The sequence below is a fragment of the Trachurus trachurus genome, assembly GCF_905171665.1.
Source record: "Trachurus trachurus genome assembly, chromosome: 24".
NCBI classification, from domain to species: domain Eukaryota; kingdom Metazoa; phylum Chordata; class Actinopteri; order Carangiformes; family Carangidae; genus Trachurus; species Trachurus trachurus.
The window spans coordinates 5,594,745-5,616,532 of record NC_139910.1 but is presented as its reverse complement, the minus strand read 5'-3'; the positions used below and the strand labels follow the sequence as shown (position 1 = coordinate 5,616,532).

The window sequence follows — 21,788 nt, the reverse complement described above, 5'->3', positions numbered from 1 at the left end:
TAAAATGTAAACTACAGATTTGTATATTAGAGTTTTTTTAGTGTCATAGGATGTTTCTTGTGAAATATGTACAATTGTTTTTATGGTGTTTGATTTGTAATTAAATTATATGAACAGAAACATGATCCTTTTTGGTGTAATTTATTTAATTTTTTCACTTTTTAATCTTATTTTTAATTGTTTTACTAAAACAGCTGATAATATAGATTTTTACTGAATTCACTTGTACATCTTCACAGATTCCTGAATCTTTGTATCTGTTCTGAGGGACAAATATTCTTTATTTCATTTATTGATAAAGCACACAAACTTTCCATCTTCAAGTATAAAATCTGTTCCTCAACAGCATAATAAGTTTATTGCCTGGAACATTTTCATCTTTGCATTTTAGTGTTTATACAGTTTTACAATAGGATATAAGCACTGGAATATTGATTAATTCAGAAAATGTCCTCATTCTGAGCTCTTAAAGTGTGAATATGATTTTTAAAAAGCCATAAACCAAACGGCGAGTCAGAGTTCAACAGGTTAATGTGGTTTATTTACTTGATCATGAGACAAACGGTTGATCAGAGGAGTTTTTTGTTCAGACACGTTGATTGATCCTCGGACACAAAGTGAAGTTTGTTAAAGTTAAATATGAATTATAGTCGTTGACGTCCAACACTGCTGTGGTTTCAGTTTGAGGGTGTGAGGTTGTTATTGCTGCAGCAGGCACTTCTATAAACACACACACACACAGGTACAGGTACAGTAACACACACACACACACTCAGACTCAGAGGACTTTGATGTCGAGCAGCTGGACGTCTCCCTCCACCTCCACCTGGTCGACGCCGCTCAGCTCCTTCACTCGGTGTTTGTAGTCCAGCTGGTGGACGCCGTTCACCGCCACGCGGAACTGCTGCGCGTCGCACATGACGATCATCTGACAGGAAACACACGGAGAGGAGAGCAAAGAGCAGAGAACAGAGCGTCAAAACCAACAGGGCGCCGTTTATTACATTGATATATTTATTTATTCATCCATTGCACAATGAGTTAGTCAGTGAACGACTAGTGACGCTCCACTGACCGACTGAGAAAATCTTTTGTTCCTGCAGCAGTCAGATATTTTAATAAACATTGTTAAAGGGATAGTAGCATTTTTTTTAAAAGTGGGGTTGTATGATCTACAAATAGCCCCTAAGTACTTTAATTGCAGTAGAAGACTCTCTGCACTCCTCCCGTTAGCAACGCCAGCCCATAATAGCCCTGCCCAGAGATTTACAACATACAGTGTTGTGAACAGACACAAAGAAACGGCCTATTTTCGCGGCCTAAAAGAGGTTTTACCTGGAAAAAAAAAATACACAGTTCCATTGTTCACTATAATATAATTTTTTCCAGCCCTTCAAAGTGCAGGAAAAACACAGTTTTTATTTGGACCTAACCAACTGCTGATCGGACAGGCGCTAACCCTGGGCGGAGGGATATGTGAGTTGGTTAGGTCCAAATAAAAACGGTGTTTTTCCTGCACTTTGAAGGGCTGGAAAAAAATTATATTATAGCGAACAATGGAACTGTGTTTTTTTTTTTCAGGTAAAACCTCTTTTAGGCCGCGAAAATAGGCCGTTTATTTGGGTCTGGGCAGGGCTATTATGGGCTGGCGTTGCTAACGGGAGGAGTGCAGAGAGTCTTCTACTGCAATTAAAGTACTTAGGGGCTATTTGTAGATCATACAACCCCACTTTAAAAAAAAATGCTACTATCCCTTTAAGGTCCAAGGTTGTTATAGTTTTAAAATATTCAGTAGTTTATATTTTTATTTTGTAGTTTCATTTTGCTTTTTCATTTCAGTTTAATTTTAGTGAGTTCAACAAGTGATGAAGCGGTTTTAGTTTAGTTTTTATTGTTGAGGAATTGACTAGTTTTTTTATTTAGTCTTAGTTTTTCAGGTTTTAAGAGAAAGCTTCTGTCAGACCTCTGAGATGAACTTCCACATTTGTGGGATTTTTCCCCTTTAGTTGCATCCCATAATGTTCCCATCAAGTTCCATTCACTCTTATCTACCTGTGGGTTGTTCTCCAAGTCGTCCCATACTGAGCTGTGGCAACTTTAATCTCTAAGAAAACTAAAACTAAGCTGATGTTATCTGACGTTCAATTTAGTTTTAGTTAGTTTTCCATTGTTCATTGTCGTTTTTTATTTAGTTCTTGTTTTTGGAATCAATCATGTCCTCTTTTTCAATGATGTGTGTTGTGTTTATGTTGTGTTTGTGTTTTCAAAATAACCAGAACAATAATAGTAAGTCGTTTTATAAAGGACATAATGTTTTCTGTCTCAGAGTCCAGGCTTTTTAATAAATCACACTCTGACGTCCAGAATAAGTCTGAGATTCACCTGAACTTTTTCAAACATGGATTTCCTCAGTTTATTCCTCAGAGAGCACTGAAACAGGAAGTGAAATCATCCTCCATCCTCCTAATTCTACATGTTGGGTCAAAGGTCACGGCCTCACCTCAAAGTACTGTCCTGCAGCGAAGGGGAACGAGTCCAGTTTTGTTTCCTCGGGGCCCCAACAACCCGACAGGAAGGAGTTTCTGACGAAGGAGCGAGACTTCAGTCGAGGGTTCAGGTGCAGAGCGATGTCGCCGCTTCCTGCCGTCCGCAGGTTCACGCTGAAACTGGAGGAGCAAACACAAACATCTGGTTTTAACATATTCAATACCTCATTTCTGTTCACATGTTTCCACAGCTTTCACTGAAATCACTGGAAAAAAATACTGTAAATGAAGTAAAATCAGGAAAATATCCTCAAAGTTTCAAAATAAAAGCGCTCATGTTCACCTGAGACCGAACCAATGTGAGACAATTTCCAAGACCATGACTGTATTCATTACCAGTCCTCATAATAATAATGTGTCTTGATATTTACATTATTCCTCCTAGTTAAAGGGATAGTTAAACATTTTGGCAAATTGCCCCATTGCCATAATCCCTATAGTCATAGCAGTAGGTTACCAGACAGAGTTGTTTTAGAGGCAAATACAGAGACTTTTGATGAAAAACTGTCCCTGAAGGCAACGCACATCAGCAGTTTAGCATGAATTTCCCTCAAAAACAACCAAATTGGGCCAATTTGCCAAAATGTTGAACTATCCCTTTAAAAAAGAAAATATGATTTGTACAACAACACTGACTTTTACCTTTTTGCTTTGTTGATTGTTTCTGCCTTGATGGTGATGCTTCGCCCGGCGCTTAGACCTTTAACCAGGTCGCCTCTGAAGGGAACGACCTGCACACAACCAGACCAGAGCTGAAGTCATGCATCCATTAGAAATCAATAACTGGCTGTAAATAACTCATTTAGCAATTAATTGATCAGTTTTTAAGCAAAAAACTCAGATCTGAACATCTGTGGGTTTCACTGTGTGGTGTAACCTGTTGTTCACAATGCAATCAATAAACTATTAGTTATAATCAATACCTCTTGGTAAAACAAGCCATGTGAGGAAGGCTGAGGGAATTCAACCAATCAATTAACTGATAAATGAATCAACTGATTAATTGAACATAAAGATGTGACGCTGCTTTAATGTGAAAAGTGACAAACTCACCAAGTCGCCTGACGACGAGCGAACGGGCTGAAAGAGAAACAAACGATCAACATGAAGCTTCATTATTTACCATCAATAACTCACTGTTACTTTATTATTTTAAAGGGATAGTTCAACATTTTGGCAAATTGGCCCATTGCCATAATCCCTATAGTCATAGCAGTAGGTTTGTTACCTTTAATTGTCGGTGCAAGCTATTTTTAGAACAGCGGAGCAGAGCCGTGAGCTGCTCAGAGCTACTCATGGGATTTCTTGGTTTCCCACATCAAACTCATCAAATACACAATCCAACAACTCCACAACGCTCTGGTGGACAAGTTGTGACCTGCACATTCACCACGCTATGAGATAATAACACAACGTTACCAGACAGAGTTGTTTTAGAGGGAAATACAGAGACTGCTTGATGAAAAACTGCCCCCGACAGAGCTATTTTGCATGAATTTACCTCTAAGACAACATAGCGTGGTGAATGTGCAGGTCACAACTTGTCCACCAGAGCGTTGTGGAGTTGTTGGATTGTGTATTTGATGAGTTTGATGAGAGAAACCAAGAAATCCCATGAGCCTCCGTAGCGTAGCTCTGAGCAGCTCACGGCTCTGCTCCGCCGTTCTAAAAATAGCTTGCACCGACAATTAAAGGTAACGAACCTACTGCTATGACTATAGGGATTATGGCAATGGGACAATTTGCCAAAAATGTTGAACTATCCCTTTAATGTCATCAGCTGTTCTAGGTGTTTATAATATAACGACACTGAGCTGTTTCATCCTCGGTGCTTACGTTCATCTCTGACTCCTGGCTGCTCAGACTCACCGCAGGAGAAACTGAAGTCTGAAAAAACAAAAAACCAGAAACAACTCATCACAAGTTTCATCACATGAATTTAAAAATACTAAAAAACAACGTGAGACGTGAGAGACTCACAGAGTTCGGGGGGAGGACGCCCACAGCCTCCACTTTGACGCTGCCAGAGATGTTCAGAGTGTCGACTCGGTCCAGATCCACTCGGTGTTTGTACTCCAACAGGTGAGCTCCGTTCACGGCCACCTGCAGCGCACACACACACACACACACACACACACACACACACACACACACACACACACACACACACACACACACACACACACACACACACACACACACACACACACACACACACACACACACACACACACACACACACACACACACACACACACACACACACACACACACACACACACAGCTCAGTCTGTACTCAGGGTTCCTGCTCTTTTCTTGAAATCAGACGTTTTCAGCTGCTTCAGTCTGACAACATGCTACTACATCACATCCTCCGTCTCATTCATGTTTTGCACAACTCTTCTTTTCCACAGTTTCACCTTATTTTGTACCTTTAACCAGTTTGTTTCTGTCTTCTCTAACTTATCTATGGCAAAAAAAGAAAGAAAATACATTTATTCAAGGGTTATGTATTAAAAGAGACAACGTTTCGAGCGACAGATGCTTCTCATAGTGTTTTTTTGGGGGGTTGTGGTGAGATGATCATGATGAAAACAAGAAATCCATAAAATGAGTTAAACAAACAGACATTCAAGACAATAAAGTACATAAGTATCAGAATAATCACAAATCAACATATTTAATAGTACAGTATAGTATAGAACTGTTACAAATAATAAATAATGTGATAATTCTGATACTTATGATGCTATATTGTATTGAACGTCTGTTTATTTAACTCATTTTATGGATTTCTTGTTTTCATGATCATCTTGTGTGTTACTCATTTGTGTTTTTTCTCACCACTCCCAAAAAAACTATATGAGAAGCACCTGAATGTAACTGTTCATATCATTGACCTGATGAAGAGCCAGTCACTAGAAACGTTGTCTCTTTAATTTGTAGCCCTGGATAAATATATCTTCTATTTCAGGAGAAGACCGTGTTACGACTTCTTTTTTTTTGCCTTGTTTAACTTTCTCAGACTCGGCTTCTGCTGCTTTTTGAATGTACATGAGTGTTTTTCTTTTCTAACTTATCTATGAAATCATCTCTTACACGCTTAGAAATTATGACAAATTCATCATAGGACAGCACAAACATGTTGGTTTTGTTTTTAAACCACGCTCACAACATCTCTCTGCTGCTCCTTGTATCGGCCATTTCCCTTATACGATCTTTTTATGGTTGTAAAACTCTGTATGTTAGAAACCTGTGGCTGTTTATGTTACGCTTAACGTAGCGTGAAACCATGTAAAAGGCAGCTGTCAGAGATCGGAAGGATGTTGAAACATTATGACGTGTCTATTAAGCTTTTGTCTCAGTGTCTTTACGCTTTTCTGCCTCTGGCTGTTGCTGTTGGGAACGTCGTCCACCTGCAGGTGTAAGAAACCAGCTAGAAGCTCGTCTTGTTTGACGACTACTCAGCTTTTCAAAATCCCACCACACACGTCCAACACTGGAGACACTTGTCAACTCAAATTCTCTAGCTTTCTCTTTGGGAAAGAATTCCTTAGTGGATCTGAAGTGCTCTAGTGCTGATGTCACAGTCTGATCAATCATTTTCCTGGACGTTTGACTTTTTTTTCTCATTTTCTATGACCATCCTCCAGGTTTTCCAGGACGCGTGGGAACCATAGACTGTAAAAAGAATGGACGTAGCACCCGTGACGTCACCCATTGGTTTGGGGGAGTCTATTTTGTGCCTCCACTACGGGGGTTTGAACTGCGCCATCTTGGATTTTAGTGGGAGTCTAATTTCCATATTTGGAGCGGTGCGGCCGTTAGCCGGCCGAGAGCCTACCCACTGGCCTCGAAGCAGCGGTCTCTGGACCTGTCACTCAATGTTTCCGCGCCCTAATTGGCCAGAATTTTAAACCTAATAACAGTAAAACGGTAGAGTTAAATAAAATTCACCCCCCTCAGAGTGTGTGCGGGGGTAGAAACTATCGGTTGAGACCAAAAAACGTTCTGACACCAGGCTTTGATCATGTTTATTGAGGATGTAAAATCTGCGATTTTAACATGGGGGTCTATGGAGAATGCTGCTTTCTGACACCAGCCCCCAGAGGAAGCCGAGAGGATTGCAGTTTTTTGAACACGGAAGTGAGCCTCACTTCTCAGACCGACAACTGCCCCCTTGGTGGGAACACACACACACCTCAGTCTGTATTGTATCAGTCTGATTGGTCGACTCCTGTTTGCAGCTCTGATCTAAATCACTGACGAACCTTGAGCCCTTTAGTTGCTGTTGATCACATCACTTGATCTTCATCATTAGAGAGAATTAAAAATATGTTTCTACTTCAGCTTCTTGTTTTCCTAAAAGTTTGGTGTGGTTCGACTGAAAGCTCCAGATTCGCCACTAAATGGACGTTGAAGTCATCTTGTTTTTTCAGCTACAGGTTCAGCTGGTTTGACTGAATGTTTCTGACCGAGGTTATTTTTACAAGATGTCAGTGAACACAGCATGGAGCTTCTCCCAACTCCCGTCTGGACTTTTACCTTGAACCGGTCTGTGAGGACGAGGATGATGAGTTCGAAGGTGGCTCCGACGGTGAAGGGCATCTGGTGCAGGATCTCCTCGCGGCCCCAGCGCTCCTTCTGCAGCGTGTTGCACACCACGCAGCGCGACCGCTGGAACCGCGGGTTCAGGTGAAACGCCACGTCGGCCCTCGGCTTCACGCTGCTGCCACAGGTCAGGTCCACCTGGAACCTGCAAGACCACGCAGAGGGACCACGGGAACGTTCAGGTGTCGACCAGATTAAATGAACAATGTAATAACCCTTTAATGCAGCAGGAATTCATTCACACTTTTTTTTTTTTAAGTATATTTTTTTTGGCTTTTTTTGCTTTTATTTGATAGTGATGACAGTAGAGACAGACAGGACACGCAGGAAAGGTCTGCCCGACGCGGGATTCGAACCGGGGACGCCTGCGGCCAGGACTGTAGCCTCAACATGGGACGGCCGCTCTACCCACTGCGCCACGCACCGCCCCGGAATTCATTCACACTTCACAGAGTTAAACCAGAGTCAGTTTGTCCTGTAGTAAACACACTTCAGTCACACTCAAAATGTAATTTCTAGTCAAAACAAATCTCATTATACTTTAAAATAAGACTCATCACATAGAAAGTAGCTTGTTTTTAGACATTTTTTACTTCTTTCAAGCATTTTTCACTTGAAATGAGTAGAAAAATCTGATAGTGGAGAAAGTTTTTCTTCCTTATTAGTAGAAGCACAAAAAAAACCTGCTTTCACTGGCAGATTTTTCTACTTATTTAAAGTGAAAAGTTGTTTGAAACAAGTGAAAATGATCTAAAAACAACTTAATTTTTTAGGTGACGAGTCTTATTTTAAGTGAAAAGAGATTAGTTTTGACTAGAAATGAGACATTTTGACAAAAAATAAGACAAATATTCTTGGAAAGATTTTGACTTTTTGCAGTGTGTCTCACCTGTCGGCGCCCGACGGCACCGAGCCCTGGATCAGAACCATCTCCCCCGGCACCAGACCGCCCAGGATCGTCCCCGCGAAGGGAACCGTCTGTGGACGGGACAGAGACGATTCTGTGTTATTTATATCAGTTTATAAAACACAAGACTGCTGCTGGTGTTGTGAATGAAGCTCTGAGGCGTTCACTGTCTGTGAACTTTATAAACCTGCAGCTGTAAAACTAGACATTAAATCATCTCAGGCCCCAGTTCGAATCCCGCGCAGAGCGGCCCTATCCTGCGTGTCACCCCCCCCCCCCCCCCCCATTTCCTGTCTCTCTCTCTCAACTATCCTGTCAATTAAAGGCAAAAAAGGCCCTAAAAATATATAAACACTCACACACAACTTTACATGACATGAATTAATGTTAAACTGCAGCTCGTTCTAGTTTGACGACCTATTTAATCTTTTTCAGCCAAAAATACAAAAAACAAATCAGAATTTACTGGTTCTTGTTTCTAAAGTGTGATCTGAGATTTGATGATGATGTGATGAATAATGTGAATAACTTTGTGTTCTGGGTTCAGATTTGGAAGAAAGGTGTTTTCACTACACACATTTGGACATTTTTATAAACAAAAGATTAATCTACTCATCCGTAATCGTCTCAGATTAATTATTAATCCAACGAATGATACATGATCCAGTCCAAACAGTGACTGCTGTATATGTTGAGTTATTATTTTAGTTTCATTTCACTGAAAATGTAATCTGAGAACAAAGGTCAGAGGTCAGTTCACACAATTACACTCCAGTGTTTAGGGCCGCGGGTATCAATGATTATTTCTCAATTAATCGATTTATTTTGTTCATATATCGTCACAAAAGTAAAGAAGAAAAGAAAAAAACAAGTAGGTACCGCCCCCATCCCCCTGAGGAAAAAGTGACGTCACCCGTCTTGTATTGTTTGTAACGAGTCCAACAGTTCAAACTCATTAAAACTCTGTTGACACTGATGGAAACTAAATATTTGCAGCTGGAACAAGTTAATTCCAGTTCATTTGTTTGGATTTTCACTGAAATTATTTAAATAAAATGTCAAACAAAGTCAGACTGACGTCACAAACTGTCACCTCCTCACAAACCAACACTAGAAAATTTAATTTTTATCTTCTGTAACAAAAAACGTTTAATGGCAACTTGAACAAACTTGAGTCTGTTTATGGATTACTGTAAATGATTCGGCTCAGGTTCATTCAAGCAGAATAATTATTTATTGCCACAGAGTCTGAGCCTCCGCCCTGAGAAACTGAGCAGCTTTGATCATAATAAAGTTATATAATGGAGCAGATTAACACACATTATTCAGTATTTACACTTTCAGAGCAGCACAGACACATATAGACACATCGGAGCTCATAACAGAGAATTAAACTGGGCGCGACGCTAACGTGTTAGCTGACCCGCTCACCGGGATAAACCATCAATTAAACTGCAAAGACGATGAAGAAATTGAATCGAAATGTGTCATAATAATACAGACGGAGACATGTGGAGTCTTACCGGGTTTAAAAACGTCTGTCTCGGGTTTGAAATGGACATTTTGTCGGAGAAGTAGGACAGCGGAGAGAGACGCAGACGAGCGGCTCGGTGGGTTCGTTGTTCTGTTTACTTCCGGGTCTGACGTCATCACGGTGCACAGGCACAAGGAGTGGACACGGAAGATTAAACCCACGTGAGATAACAGTGAAAACAAAACACAAGATAAAAAAGTGAGTGATTTAAATCGTTGACACACACGATTGTAACCAAATATATAAAGATTAAGAGATATTTGCTGTTTAAATATTTAATTTAAGTAGATTTAAAGGCAGCGTGATGACGTAGCTGTCCGCTCCTTTGAGACTGCAGAGCTTTGGGAGCTGCTCCGTCTTCTGACTTCAATAATGAATAATTAACTTCAACCCAGTTTTATCAGACAGAACAAACAGACTCACAGCGGCTCAGTGGATTTATACTTTATACTCCAACAATAAAACGAAAGAAACAACCATTTATTTTATCGTTTATTCATTTAAAGTGAATTCAAGTCATTTATTTTATCTCCTCTCAGGGGAAGAAGTTTATCGTTTTTAGCAGCTTGAGTGTTTCTAAGTCTTTTAGCAGTTTCACATGAGTCACATGAATCACATGAGCTTTAATTATTTTTGGCTTAATTTAGTTTATCATGACCTAGCAGAAAACTGGGACTTCATCCTCAGTCACAGTCTGATGAAAATGACTAAACTGTAAATGTTACAGCAACTGACCAATAGTTATAACCTGTGTATGTGGCTGATAACAGACCGGAATAATAATTTAAAAAAGAAAAATATCAATTTAGAGCCATTGCTGTTGTTTTATATCACTAAGTTTATCCACCTCCCACCCCTCTTGTTAGGGTATTTTACTGTGCATTAATATTTATCAGCCAAGACCTGTAAGAAGAGAGAATATTTCTAAAAACGTTTCATTTTAGCTTTAGACAATTAAAAAGTCTTTAAAATCTTAGTTGTGTTTTAGAACTAAAACCTTCATCTGACACAATGAACAGAACAGAGTCTCTGGTGCTTCATTTTTAAAATTTTTATTACAAAAAACCCTACTAAATATCTGTACAAGTAAACCATAAAACTTATAAAAACATACTAATATAGCAGTTTTATAAAAAATAAAAACACAAACTATAAAGTTAGTTTACATTAAAAAACAAAAAGTTAAAGAAACCTAAAGACAAACACAGGGTTCTGGTCCAAGAGAAGACTTTAAGGTCCAGACTCCCGGGCTGCTGCGTCCTCATCTTCATCTTCAAGTTGATTTATTTAAATTATGTCAAACACCCGTCAGACGACCACCTGTTCACCCCCTGGATCAGAATTAGGTCCAATATATAATATCAGTGATCGTCCAACAACCGTCCTGCAGACGTGTTGTGTGTGTCCTTGTGCGTCGCGGCTGCTCGTCCTCCTTCGTCCTCTAGAAGTCGGCGTCCAGCCTGAAGGTGTTGTCCGTGGGGCCGGACATGACGCCCATCCTCTGGTACTCGCCCACTCGCTTCTCAAAGAAGTTGGTCTTTCCCTCCAGGGAGATGTTCTCCATGAAGTCGAAGGGGTTCTCCACCCGGTAGATCTACACACACACAGAGAGAGCAGAGGTCAGAGGTCAGGTTACGGTATTGTACTCGGAAAATCGGCTGTGTCTATAATCTGGTACATTTACATCTGTACAATGTTCATTCATAAACGCCCTTCTTAATCTAAATAATTAAACTAGTGTGATGAGTGCTCCAGTAGTTGGTGTTCTGGTCTGTTCAGTTTGGCGTCTGTGTCGTGCTGCTGTCGTCTGTCAGTGAACCACTCGTCCTCTGAGCAGAGTCTGCAGCAGCACTCAGCCCCCATCACCGGCTGAGGTCCGTACCCCTGCGCGTCTCATCACCACAGACCTGAGTTACTAGAGTTCATGAAAACTAAAGCTGCTGCTTCTCAGTCTGAACACACTGTTGTGTAGTAAACTATGGATTTACTTCTGTAGTGTGGATTTAGAGACAGTGTCATCTCAAATCAAACACTGTCGTTAACGTGAACAACTTCTTTCTGGACCGTTATGACTGAACCATCCAGGTTCTTACAGTTCACTGCATTTTGACAAACTTGTCAGTGTGAACGCACTCACACACTTTAGATAGTTAGTCTAAGTATGAAAGTGTTTGAAATGAGACTAAAACTAGCAGTGAAAAAATAATTTATATGACAGTTTAATAAAAACTGTTGTACTGGGAGTTAAAAAGCCTCTTTGTACAACCAGTTCTCTGTTTGATTCTAGTTCTCTGATTTCATTTCTCACTTATTTTACTTAGAATAATTAGTTAATTAAAAAAAACATTAAATGGAGGTAGTGGAAAATTTAAATAGAAGAAACTATTTATATATTTTAATATTCTTACCCAAAAATCAAAATGGTTCATAAGAATTTCACTGTAAATACTTGTAATTATGTGACAGATAAACTTTGTGTACTATGAGCCGTTACCTTGGAGAAGCCGAGCTCCAGCATCAGTCTGTCGGCCACGAACTCGATGTACTGCTTCATGAGCTCACAGTTCATCCCGATGAGTTTGACGGGCAGAGCCTCCGTCAGGAACTCCTGAACAACACAAACAACAGCAAGAGGTCAACAACAGGGTTCCTGCAGCTTAAACCAAGTTTAATTTAAGACTTTTTCAGACGTTTTTAAAGCCAGTTGAAATGAAATTTAAGACACGTCACCACATCTATTACATAGAGTTAGGGACAATTTTATCCACTTTCCTATGGTCCAAGGTAAAGTGACTGATACATGAATGATTGGGGGGGGGGGGGGGGGGGCTATGAGTGAGTGACATCATTTAACAGCTGTGTAGTTGTGGAGAGGAGATGATAAACTAAAAGGACACGTTTGCTCGTCGGTGCTGTTTGTTTCCATCCAAAGTGATTCAAATAACTGGGAAATGATGCGCATTAAAATAAATTTGAGTTCACGAGTTTTCCGCAGCTGTCCTTTCAAAATAAATGCATAAAAAGTCCCAAAAAATAAAAAACTGACTCGGGTGCAGGTGGCGGTGAGAAATTTAGCGGTGACGGCTGCCACTAACTTCTCTATGTGGGAATGTTACCAATTATTTTGAGATTTGAGACTAATTACAATCATAAAATCCCACTTACCAAGTGTTAACATTTTTAAGACGTTTGAAAAATTGATTTAAGACATTTTAATGCCAATTAAGGCCTTGTTTTTAGATTAATGAATTCAATGCCTTTTAAGACTTTTTAAGGATCCGTAAGAACACTGAACGAACAAACAAACAAACAAACAAAGGGAGCGGCCACGTCGACGATGGACGGCGTTCTGTGATCACCTGTTCGATCTCCACGGCGTTCCTGATGATGCTGGTGACGGTTTTCTCCGACGGCTTGTTCTGCAGGTGTTTGAACATCAGGCAGGCGAAGTCGCAGTGCAGACCCTGAAGCAGAGACACGGTCACATTAAACACATCCAGACAGACTGAGATTATTGATTATTGATCGGTTGTTATCGATCAGACGGTCGGTCGGTCGCTAACGAGTCGTCACCTCGTCTCTGCTGATGAGCTCGTTGGAGAAGGTCAGGCCGGGCATCAGGCCGCGCTTCTTCAGCCAGAAGATGGAGGCGAAGGAACCGGAGAAGAAGATTCCCTCCACTGCTGCGAAGGCCACGACTCGCTCTCCTGAGGATCAATAACACACAGACCGATCAATAACCGATCAATACGGATCAATACCGACCCATAACCGATCAATACGGATCAATACCGACCCGATCGATCAGGAGAACACACACACACACACACACACAGAGGAGGTGATGACGTCACAGGAAGCAGCTTTTACCGAAGTTGGCGCTCTTGTTGCCGATCCAGTTGATGGCCCAGTCGGCCTTCTTCTTCACACACGGCAGAGTCTCGATGGCGTTGAACAGGTAATCTCTGAGGGTCAGTGAACGCATCGTTAGACACAACTACACTCTCTGAGGGTCAGTGAACGCATCGTTAGATACAACTACATACTCTCTAAGGGTCAGTGAACGCATCGTTAGACACAACTACACACTCTCTGAGGGTCAGTGAACGCATCGTTAGACACAACTACATACTCTCTGAGGGTCAGTGAACGCATCGTCAGACAACTACGTACTCTCTGAGGTCAACGTGAGCGCAATAAACCAGATTAAAAAAACTACCCGATTTAACTACACTACTACACTGACTTTTACATGAGTATCGATCACTGGTCTGATCGATCAGTTGAACATCCTGAAGGTTTGTTCTTCGTTAAATCAGTATTTTGTTTCCTTGTGTTGGTTTTCTGTATTTTTCATGTCTTTCTTATAATTAACAACCTGCCTGGAAACAACAGAAAGAAACTGGTCGTGTCTACAATCTGGTACATTTACATCTGTACAATGTTCATTCATAGCCGTCGTCCCCTAATCTAAATAAATAGAAGAGTTAAACTAAGTGTGCTGAGTGCTCCAGTAGTTGGTGTTGAGGTCTGTTCAGTTTGGCGTCTGTGTCGTGCTGCTGTCGTCTGTCAGTGAACCACTCGTCCTCTGAGCAGAGTCTGCAGCAGCACTCAGCCCCCATCACCGGCTGAGGTCCGTACCCCTGCGCGTCTCATCACCACAGACCTGAGTTACTACAGTTCAGGAAAACTAAAGCTGCTTCACAGCTCTAACACACTGCCCTTAGACCCTCACATTGACTACATGACAGAGGATGTTGTTATGATGCCATGTAAAGCCCTTTGAGACAAACTGTAAAAACGGGCTATACAAATAAAATTACCTAGTAAACTATGTATTTACTTCTGTAGTGTGTGAATTTAGAAACTACATCCTCTCCGAGGGTCTGTGAACGCAGCATCCAGGTGGGGGGGGGTCTCACCTCTCTTTGGGGTCCTTGATGTAGGTGTCGATGAGGAGGCTGTACATCTCCGAGTGGATGTTCTCCATGGCGATCTGGAAACCGTAGAAACACCGGGCCTCCGTCACCTGCACTTCCTGTGTGAAGCGCTCCACCTGGTGGTCGCCGGGGGAAACGACAGGATGAGGATTATGGGATGGTTGATGTTTGGTGGTGACAGCTGGTCAGAGTCACAGCCGATACCAAACCAATAACTGATCGATAATCAGGGGTTTTGTGTTGTTTTTCTTGTTTCTCTAATTGTTTTAGTTACAACTCTTTTCAATTCTAGACAATAACGATGTGAATTATGACGAATGGTTGAAGTTTTATGTTCATATGTGTAATAATAAATAAATAAATAATCAATCAGAGTTGTGAGGCTGCAGGTCGTTGCTTCTCACCAGGTTCTCGTTGACGATGCCGTCGCTGGCGGCGAAGAAGGCCAACACGTGAGAGATGAAGTAGCGCTCCTCGTCCTTCAGAGACTCCCAGTGCTGCAGGTCCTTGGACAGGTCGACCTGCACAGACACGTTACGCCGTTACCATGACGACGCCTCATCAAGGGGGGGGTCACATCACATCACATCACATGACATAACAACACGGGAACTGAACCGCTGCAGCGCCGGCGCCTGGCGGTCAGTCACACTAACTAACCTCCTCTGCCGTCCAGAACGAGGCCTCGGCCTTCTTGTACATCTGCCAGATGTCGTGGTACTTGATGGGGAAGATGACGAAGCGACGAGGGTTTTCCTTCAGCAGAGGCTCCTCCTCGCTGCTGCTCTTCTTCACCGCTTTGGACTGGAAACAAAACACACCAACCACACTCAGTTTGTTTGGTTCAAGACACAAATAATAAATAAAATCACATCAATTATAAAATACAAAATGGCTGCAGCTTCTGCTCATATAATCATAATGTGTTGCATCTTTGCATCTTCTGACAGAAACTTAAAAAGCTTCACATCTTCTACATATTCATTTTCTCCTTTATGAAGATTATAACACTCAGGATTAATCATGTCGGATCAATAATCACTGATCATCTGTTGCCGATTAGAAATAATAAATAAAAACCTTCCAGTGTTACAATAATAACTGTTCATGTCCTGGACAGTTTATAAAAACAACATGTCTGATCATCTCTGATCAATAAATTAAAACCTGTATTGGACTCAGCTGAGTTTCCACAGTGACAGTTCAACTGTCCACGTTGGCGCCAGAAATTAAGAATTTAGGCGCCACGTGAGCACAATAAACCAGATAAAAAACTACCAGATCACTGACTTTTACATCAGTAACGTTATCGATCACTGGTCTGATCGATCAGTTGAACATCCTGAAGGTTTCCGCTCATTTTCTCTCACTCACCTCAGAGTCGTCGAAGATTTTCCGCGCGGTTTTAGACGCCAGGATGCGAGTGGTGCTGAGACTCGGAGGCTGAAAGATCAATGACCAGAAATCACTCAAGTGACCAGAAAACTAGTGTCGATACCTAATCGATACGTTTGATTCAATCAAGTCATGAGAATTACAGATTAAATCCAGGTAAATCGAGGTCAACTGTTTAGAAAATGGCTGCCACGAGTTGAAACCTCGCAACACACCAAACTTCACTTAAACTTAAAACATAAACCAACAAGAAGCTGAAACAGTTTTTAGATTTAAAAGATAAAATGTGAAAAAGATAAAAGATAAACTGTTTCCTCTTCTTACCGTGTTTTCTTTGTCCAGCGACATCTTGCTGGTCTGGATGCTGAGTTTGTTTTCGTCCTTGACGGAGAGAGGAGAGCGAGCAGCGAGCATTTTGGTTTTAGATAAATAAACTAAAACTGAACAAGAAACTAAAAGTAGAAAAGGAGGAAAGAAAGAGTGAATCTAAGCTAACGAAGAGCAGACACAGACGGAGAACAGAGACTGAAGCGGAATCTGTTGTCCGCGTCGCCTTTTTATTGAAATCTTGGCGCTAGAACGCTGCCGGCCAATGGGAACGCAGCTCGTGCCGGCTCTTTAAACTGACGCAGCGACGTAGCCAATCAGGCTGCGAGCCGGGCCCACGTGACACCCGCAGAGCTGCGGGAAATTCAAACGTCTTCTTTGTGCGGGAGGTTGTTACAAAATGAGCAGAAACCGAAGTTACAAAACTATTGAAATGAGCGTTTACGAAACGTTTTTGAGACAAAGAAGACGAAGATTTTAGACTGAAAGACGTTAAACTGTCATTTAACCCTTGAAAAACATAAAGTCATGAAGTTAAAACGAACATTTATAGTCGGTACATCTGATTTCCGTATTAAGATATTAGCGGAAAAAGAGAAATACAAGAGATAACAAGTTTAATTTGTATTTAAACCGGCCTATAGATGACAGTTATATATAAATAACAGTCATGCAAACACAAAGTGGCCTAAATATCTAAATTTTCTTTACTTTTATCCCCATCCATCCCAGTATGTCTGACACTAATACATCCATGGTCTGACATGACCTACTTTTATTCAACAAATGATTTCCGTATTACATTGGCGGAAAAGGAGAAATATAAAAGACATTATTCATATGTCTTGTATTTAGGTAGTTCAGAATAACTCTTACATATAAATAGCAGCCATGCAAACACAAAGTGATCTAAAAAAATATTCAATATTTTGTCTTTACGTGCATGTTTTATTCCTTCAGTTAGACTGGAGAAATGAAACGACCTGTTCTTTCTTTTTATTCTCATCCCAGTATGCCAACACGTCTGACATCCATCTGCTTTTATTCAACCTTTCAGTAAAGTGATCATTACACGTGTATGAGTTTATTTATAGTTTTATCTCTGGTCAGTTTCCCGCTACCGCGCTTTTTCTTGTTTATATCACGGAAAGGCGTTGTCACCATGAACATTTAGCGCCAAACATAATTTTTCAACTCACATATGATCATAACTGTATATTTAAAGATGATATACGTGTTGTCAAGTACGAAAACCAGAGCTGACTTCAACTATTTTGGACCTAAAAAGCTGTAGGAAATATCAGACAGACAACAAAAGAACACGTCCTAGATTCTTATCCGTCACTTCGATACAACAAACACATTAAAATACCTGTCTCTCTGTGTTTCTACTGGTTAAAACACCTTGTACCTTTTTATTCTTTCACTTTTCAGCCACTGAATTAATCGTTTAATCTTCATTTTCCCTCTAAAATCAGACGCAAATTGTAAAAACAACATTTTCTTCCCCGCTGCAGGCGAAGCTTGCTGGCATAGCAACTGTATCCAGGTTACTGCAGAGCCGAGCGCTCTGATTGGCTGCTCGGGGAAGAGAACGACCCCGACGTCACAGTCTGTACCGCCACCTAGCGACCAGGATGACCGCGCAATTTTCAACATGATTGACATATTTGGGTCAGGAGGGCAACGCCATTATGTTTAGTTTTTGGACAAAGAAAGAAAACTCTGTAACAAAGAAGAGAACATTTTAGAGACACATTTGAATCCTCTGTTGTATATTTTTGTTCTTTTACGCCCTAATTTTCAAATTCCAAGATATTATTCCACTTTTTTTGTTTTGTTTAATGCTTTCCCCCCTCTTTTTAGTCATTTATTTTTATTTACACCAGAGAACAGAGGTTTTGTTTTAGGCTTCAGGGTCTGTGAAGTTGAACCTGATTTAAAAAAAAATTACTAGAGACTGGGGACAGTAGCAACACACATTTTTCTCAGATACTCAGAGACTATTTGGACCAGGCTCACCAAACTTTTATAGATTAAACCTTGTGTTTGCTAATTAGCCATGCCATTTAAAGATGGTTACATATGACATCAATATTTATTTGAATGGAAGAATTCAGACGTTGTAACTGACCCCAAACAAGTTATTTTGGGAATTATTTTGTTTATCTTTACCATTAGTCTCTTGTGGTTTCATATAATTGGCTGTTCTGTTCATCATGAGGAATAAAACAGATAAATTGTGCCTATTTCAAGCTAAGAATGTTAAATTTTATACATTTGTTTTAACATATGCATTTCCATATTCAAATGGAAGTTGCAACAAGTTGTTCAGCCATGCCAAAACATCATGTACTAGGAGCTACGCACACTAACATTGACACATGCTAACCATGTCGCTTCATAGTCAACAAAACAGTGATTTGAATGAGGTACGTTTGGATTCACTCATACAAAAGGTCAGGAGAGTATGACAATAATGCAGCTCATGAAACAAGCTACTTTCATACCTCCAAAACAACTTTGTCTCAGTACAAGCAGGAGCTGATGCCGAATACTGGTATGTCTTCTCTAGTCTTGGTGAGCATGTGTCTGACTGGAGAAATAAGACTTGTTGCAACCATCCCCAGTCTTTCCTATGCTTTAAACACAAAAAGCAGAAATTATTCCATTTAAAAAAGTGTATTTTATTGAAATCCACAGTTGGTAATACAACAGCTGGAGGTGGAGGACAAGGTCTTGGCACAAAAGTACAATCTGTGCACATTTATTCTTAAGCAATTATTATTATTTTTATATTCTTTTTTTTAACCGTTACTACAGAATGCAAAGCGGCACACAATCATCCAATCGAGCATTTCTGTGTCTCCAGTGCTGATTGGAAGAATAACATCATCACCAAAAGTGAAGGTAACACGATGAGTGACTCATTCATAAAGTCCTGCAGCCACATCTGGACATCATCTGGAAAACCAAAGTTCGTCTCTGCTGAAGCTTCAGTGATTATTATTTTCACTTTATCTCGGCGACTTTATGCGACGCTGCTGGGTGGATTTTTGTCTCTTTTAACTGACAAACAGATCTAACTAAAATAAAAAAATAAGGCATTTATTGTTTGTCAATATATCTCCCGTCGCTGAAAGCTGCCACACGGTTTCATCAAATTACATCTAAGAGACCACAGCTGGAACTATAAGGCCTAGAGTTATTATTTTTCTAAGAACGTGGATTTAGTGACAAATACAGTATCATGTTTTTGTCCCAACCGTTTAAAACAATATAATACTGTGACCTGGATTCAGAGAAAAGAAGAGAGGAAGAAATGAATCACTTATTTATGGCAGGGAAGATCAAATATTCAAAATCTATGTCAATTATATATAAGAGTGTATTATCTTTATGTTTAGGGATGTAAAGACCTGTGCCACTTATAGAGCATTATATATATATATCCACAAAATTTTCATCTCTTTAGTTCAGATTTTCCCCTGAAATTGGCTTTAAACACTGTGACCCTCATTACGTGATGTAATGCAGCATTTAATTGTCATAGCAGCTGAATGAAAACACTAAGAACTGGTTTCAGAAACACAATAAAGAAAAGATACAAGGACATCCCATCAGCTGAAAACAAGTGAACCACGCAACTTTTTACACTGCAAAAATTCAAAATCTTACCAAGAATATTTGTCTTATTTCTAGTCAAAATGTCATTTCTAGTCAAAATAAATCTAATTATACTTAAAATAAGACTCATCATATTAAAAAGTAGCTTGTTTTTAGACACTTTTTACTTTTTTCAAGCAAAAATTTCACTTGAAATAAGTAGAAAAATCTGACAGTGGAGCAAGTTTTTCTTTCATATTACAAGCACAAAAAACTTGCTTTCACTGGCAGATTTTTCTACTTAGTACCGTATTTCAATTGAAAATTAGTTTGAAACAAGTGAAAACTGTCTAAAAACACGTTAACTTTTAGGTGATGAGTCTTATTTTAAGTGGAAAGAGATTAGTTTAGACTAAAATTGAGACATTTTGACAAGAAATAAGACAAATATTCTTGGAAAGAGTTTTTGCAGTGTAAGTGTTAGTTTACAACACAATGTTTATCTCAGAACACGTCTTTGTGTTTCACTACAATGTCAAATAAAGTTTTGTTTGTTTGTTTGGTCACACCAGGAGGGGGAATAACTTCACACACTTTACTGAAACGTTGTACAGTGTTTCTACCAGAAGAGCTTTAATGAAACTGGATGATGACAAACAGCTGGAGCTAGGCTACGTTAGCTTCCTCCATTTTATCCATTCACTCATTTTGTTCAGGTTCAGTTTAATGACTGCTGGTAACTGGTGCAATTACATCTGGATTGTTTTTCAACCCGTTGCTGATTTTGTCATTTTAAAAGGGATAGTTCAACATTTTGGCAAATCCGCCAGTCGCATTAATCCCTGTATTCATATTAACCTTTAATTATCGGTGCATGCATGTTGTTTTTGAGATCGGCGGAGCAGAGACGTGAGCTGCTCAGTGAACACAATGGAGGTGAACGGTACAGGTCGCCTGTCGCTCATCAAACTCATCAAATACACAATCCAACAACTCCAAAACGCTCTGGTGGACAAGTTGTGACCTGCACATTCACCACGCTATGAGATAATCATGTAACATTATGTAACATTAGGACACATGAAGCAAATCTCTGCTACTTGCGCTTTTGAAATCCCTCCGCTCAGCAGCCGTGTCTGGAATGTAGTTCCGGCTGCATTTGCCTCTAACAAAAAACAAAACAACTCTGTCTCATAGGAGAATTTGATTAAATGTTGAACTATCCTTTTAAATTCTGGTGTGACAGGAAATTCAAAATTGTATACTAAGTGGGCAGCAGCTGAACATCTGGCAGTATCGGTGCTGATGAACTGTGGGTGTAGGCCTACAGATGTTCCATGTTCTTACACCGGGTCAGTTAGCACTTCTGAGGTTAACAGTCTGTCCTCATTATTCCACATTGACAACTACATTGCCCAGATCAGCCACTTGATTTGTAAAAAAAAAAAAAACAGTCGGTCGTGGTCCGACTGCAGCTGAAGGCGGACGTCCATTTGGCACCGGACTAGCTTATTCTGGATTAAATGTCCACGGCAACAGGACACAGAGGTGACGATGATGTCGGAGGAAGGTGAAGTCGAGATGAAAACAGAAGCAGAAGGTGAATGAGGACATAATAATATGGCTTTGGTCCAGCAGCGATCTGACCTCAGATAACAGAAAACGTTTGAGTATTTTATTTATTTATTTATTTTTTGGCATTTAAACTTTGAGAAAGCAAAAAAAAAAAAAAAAATTGGCGACTTCTTCTCCATTCAAAACTCTCATGTTCAGTTTTTCCTCGACATGCTCTCTTTGCTTCTCTCCTACATGCAAACCTGGACGCTGACGTCTACATTTGCTTTATATTATATTATATTATATATATATATTTTAGTTTAAAACCCTCTAGAGTCCGTGAGCATATTTATACTATCATTACT

At 40.1% G+C, this 21,788-nt stretch overlaps 2 protein-coding genes across 2 annotated transcripts; both read right to left on the bottom strand.

Annotated features, from left to right (window-relative positions):
* Nucleotides 1-513: 513 nt before the first annotated feature.
* Nucleotides 514-9,666, bottom strand: lgals8a (galectin 8a). The gene is made up of 9 exons (XM_084000288.1): nucleotides 9,588-9,666; nucleotides 8,047-8,135; nucleotides 7,092-7,302; nucleotides 4,527-4,649; nucleotides 4,383-4,433; nucleotides 3,600-3,626; nucleotides 3,189-3,277; nucleotides 2,501-2,666; nucleotides 514-928 (listed from the first exon to the last, which is right to left on the bottom strand). The coding sequence occupies exons 1-9, from the start codon at nucleotides 9,624-9,626 to the stop codon at nucleotides 779-781; spliced, it is 945 nt and encodes a 314-aa protein (XP_083856414.1). The 5' UTR covers nucleotides 9,627-9,666; the 3' UTR covers nucleotides 514-778.
* A 1,113-nt stretch (nucleotides 9,667-10,779) lies between these two features.
* LOC311007877 (ribonucleoside-diphosphate reductase subunit M2-like) lies at nucleotides 10,780-16,457 on the bottom strand. The gene is made up of 10 exons (XM_084001264.1): nucleotides 16,258-16,457; nucleotides 15,913-15,981; nucleotides 15,199-15,342; nucleotides 14,943-15,059; nucleotides 14,521-14,654; nucleotides 13,469-13,563; nucleotides 13,172-13,305; nucleotides 12,958-13,062; nucleotides 12,093-12,206; nucleotides 10,780-11,192 (listed from the first exon to the last, which is right to left on the bottom strand). Exons 1-10 carry the CDS (start codon nucleotides 16,345-16,347, stop codon nucleotides 11,040-11,042), a joined length of 1,155 nt encoding a protein of 384 aa, XP_083857390.1. The 5' UTR covers nucleotides 16,348-16,457; the 3' UTR covers nucleotides 10,780-11,039.
* Nucleotides 16,458-21,788: the final 5,331 nt, after the last annotated feature.

Coding starts and splice junctions, on each gene's coding strand:
- lgals8a (XM_084000288.1), bottom strand. CDS start 9,626: ATGTCCATTTCAAACCCGAGACAGACGTTTTTAAACCCG. Junction 8,136..9,587: donor GACAGACGTTTTTAAACCCG/GTAAGACTCCAC, acceptor TCCCGTCCACAG/ACGGTTCCCTTCGCGGGGAC. Junction 7,303..8,046: donor GTGCCGTCGGGCGCCGACAG/GTGAGACACACT, acceptor GTGGTCTTGCAG/GTTCCAGGTGGACCTGACCT.
- LOC311007877 (XM_084001264.1), bottom strand. CDS start 16,347: ATGCTCGCTGCTCGCTCTCCTCTCTCCGTCAAGGACGAAAACAAACTC. Junction 13,564..14,520: donor ATCAAGGACCCCAAAGAGAG/GTGAGACCCCCC, acceptor ACTGACCCTCAG/AGATTACCTGTTCAACGCCA. Junction 13,306..13,468: donor CAACAAGAGCGCCAACTTCG/GTAAAAGCTGCT, acceptor ATTGATCCTCAG/GAGAGCGAGTCGTGGCCTTC.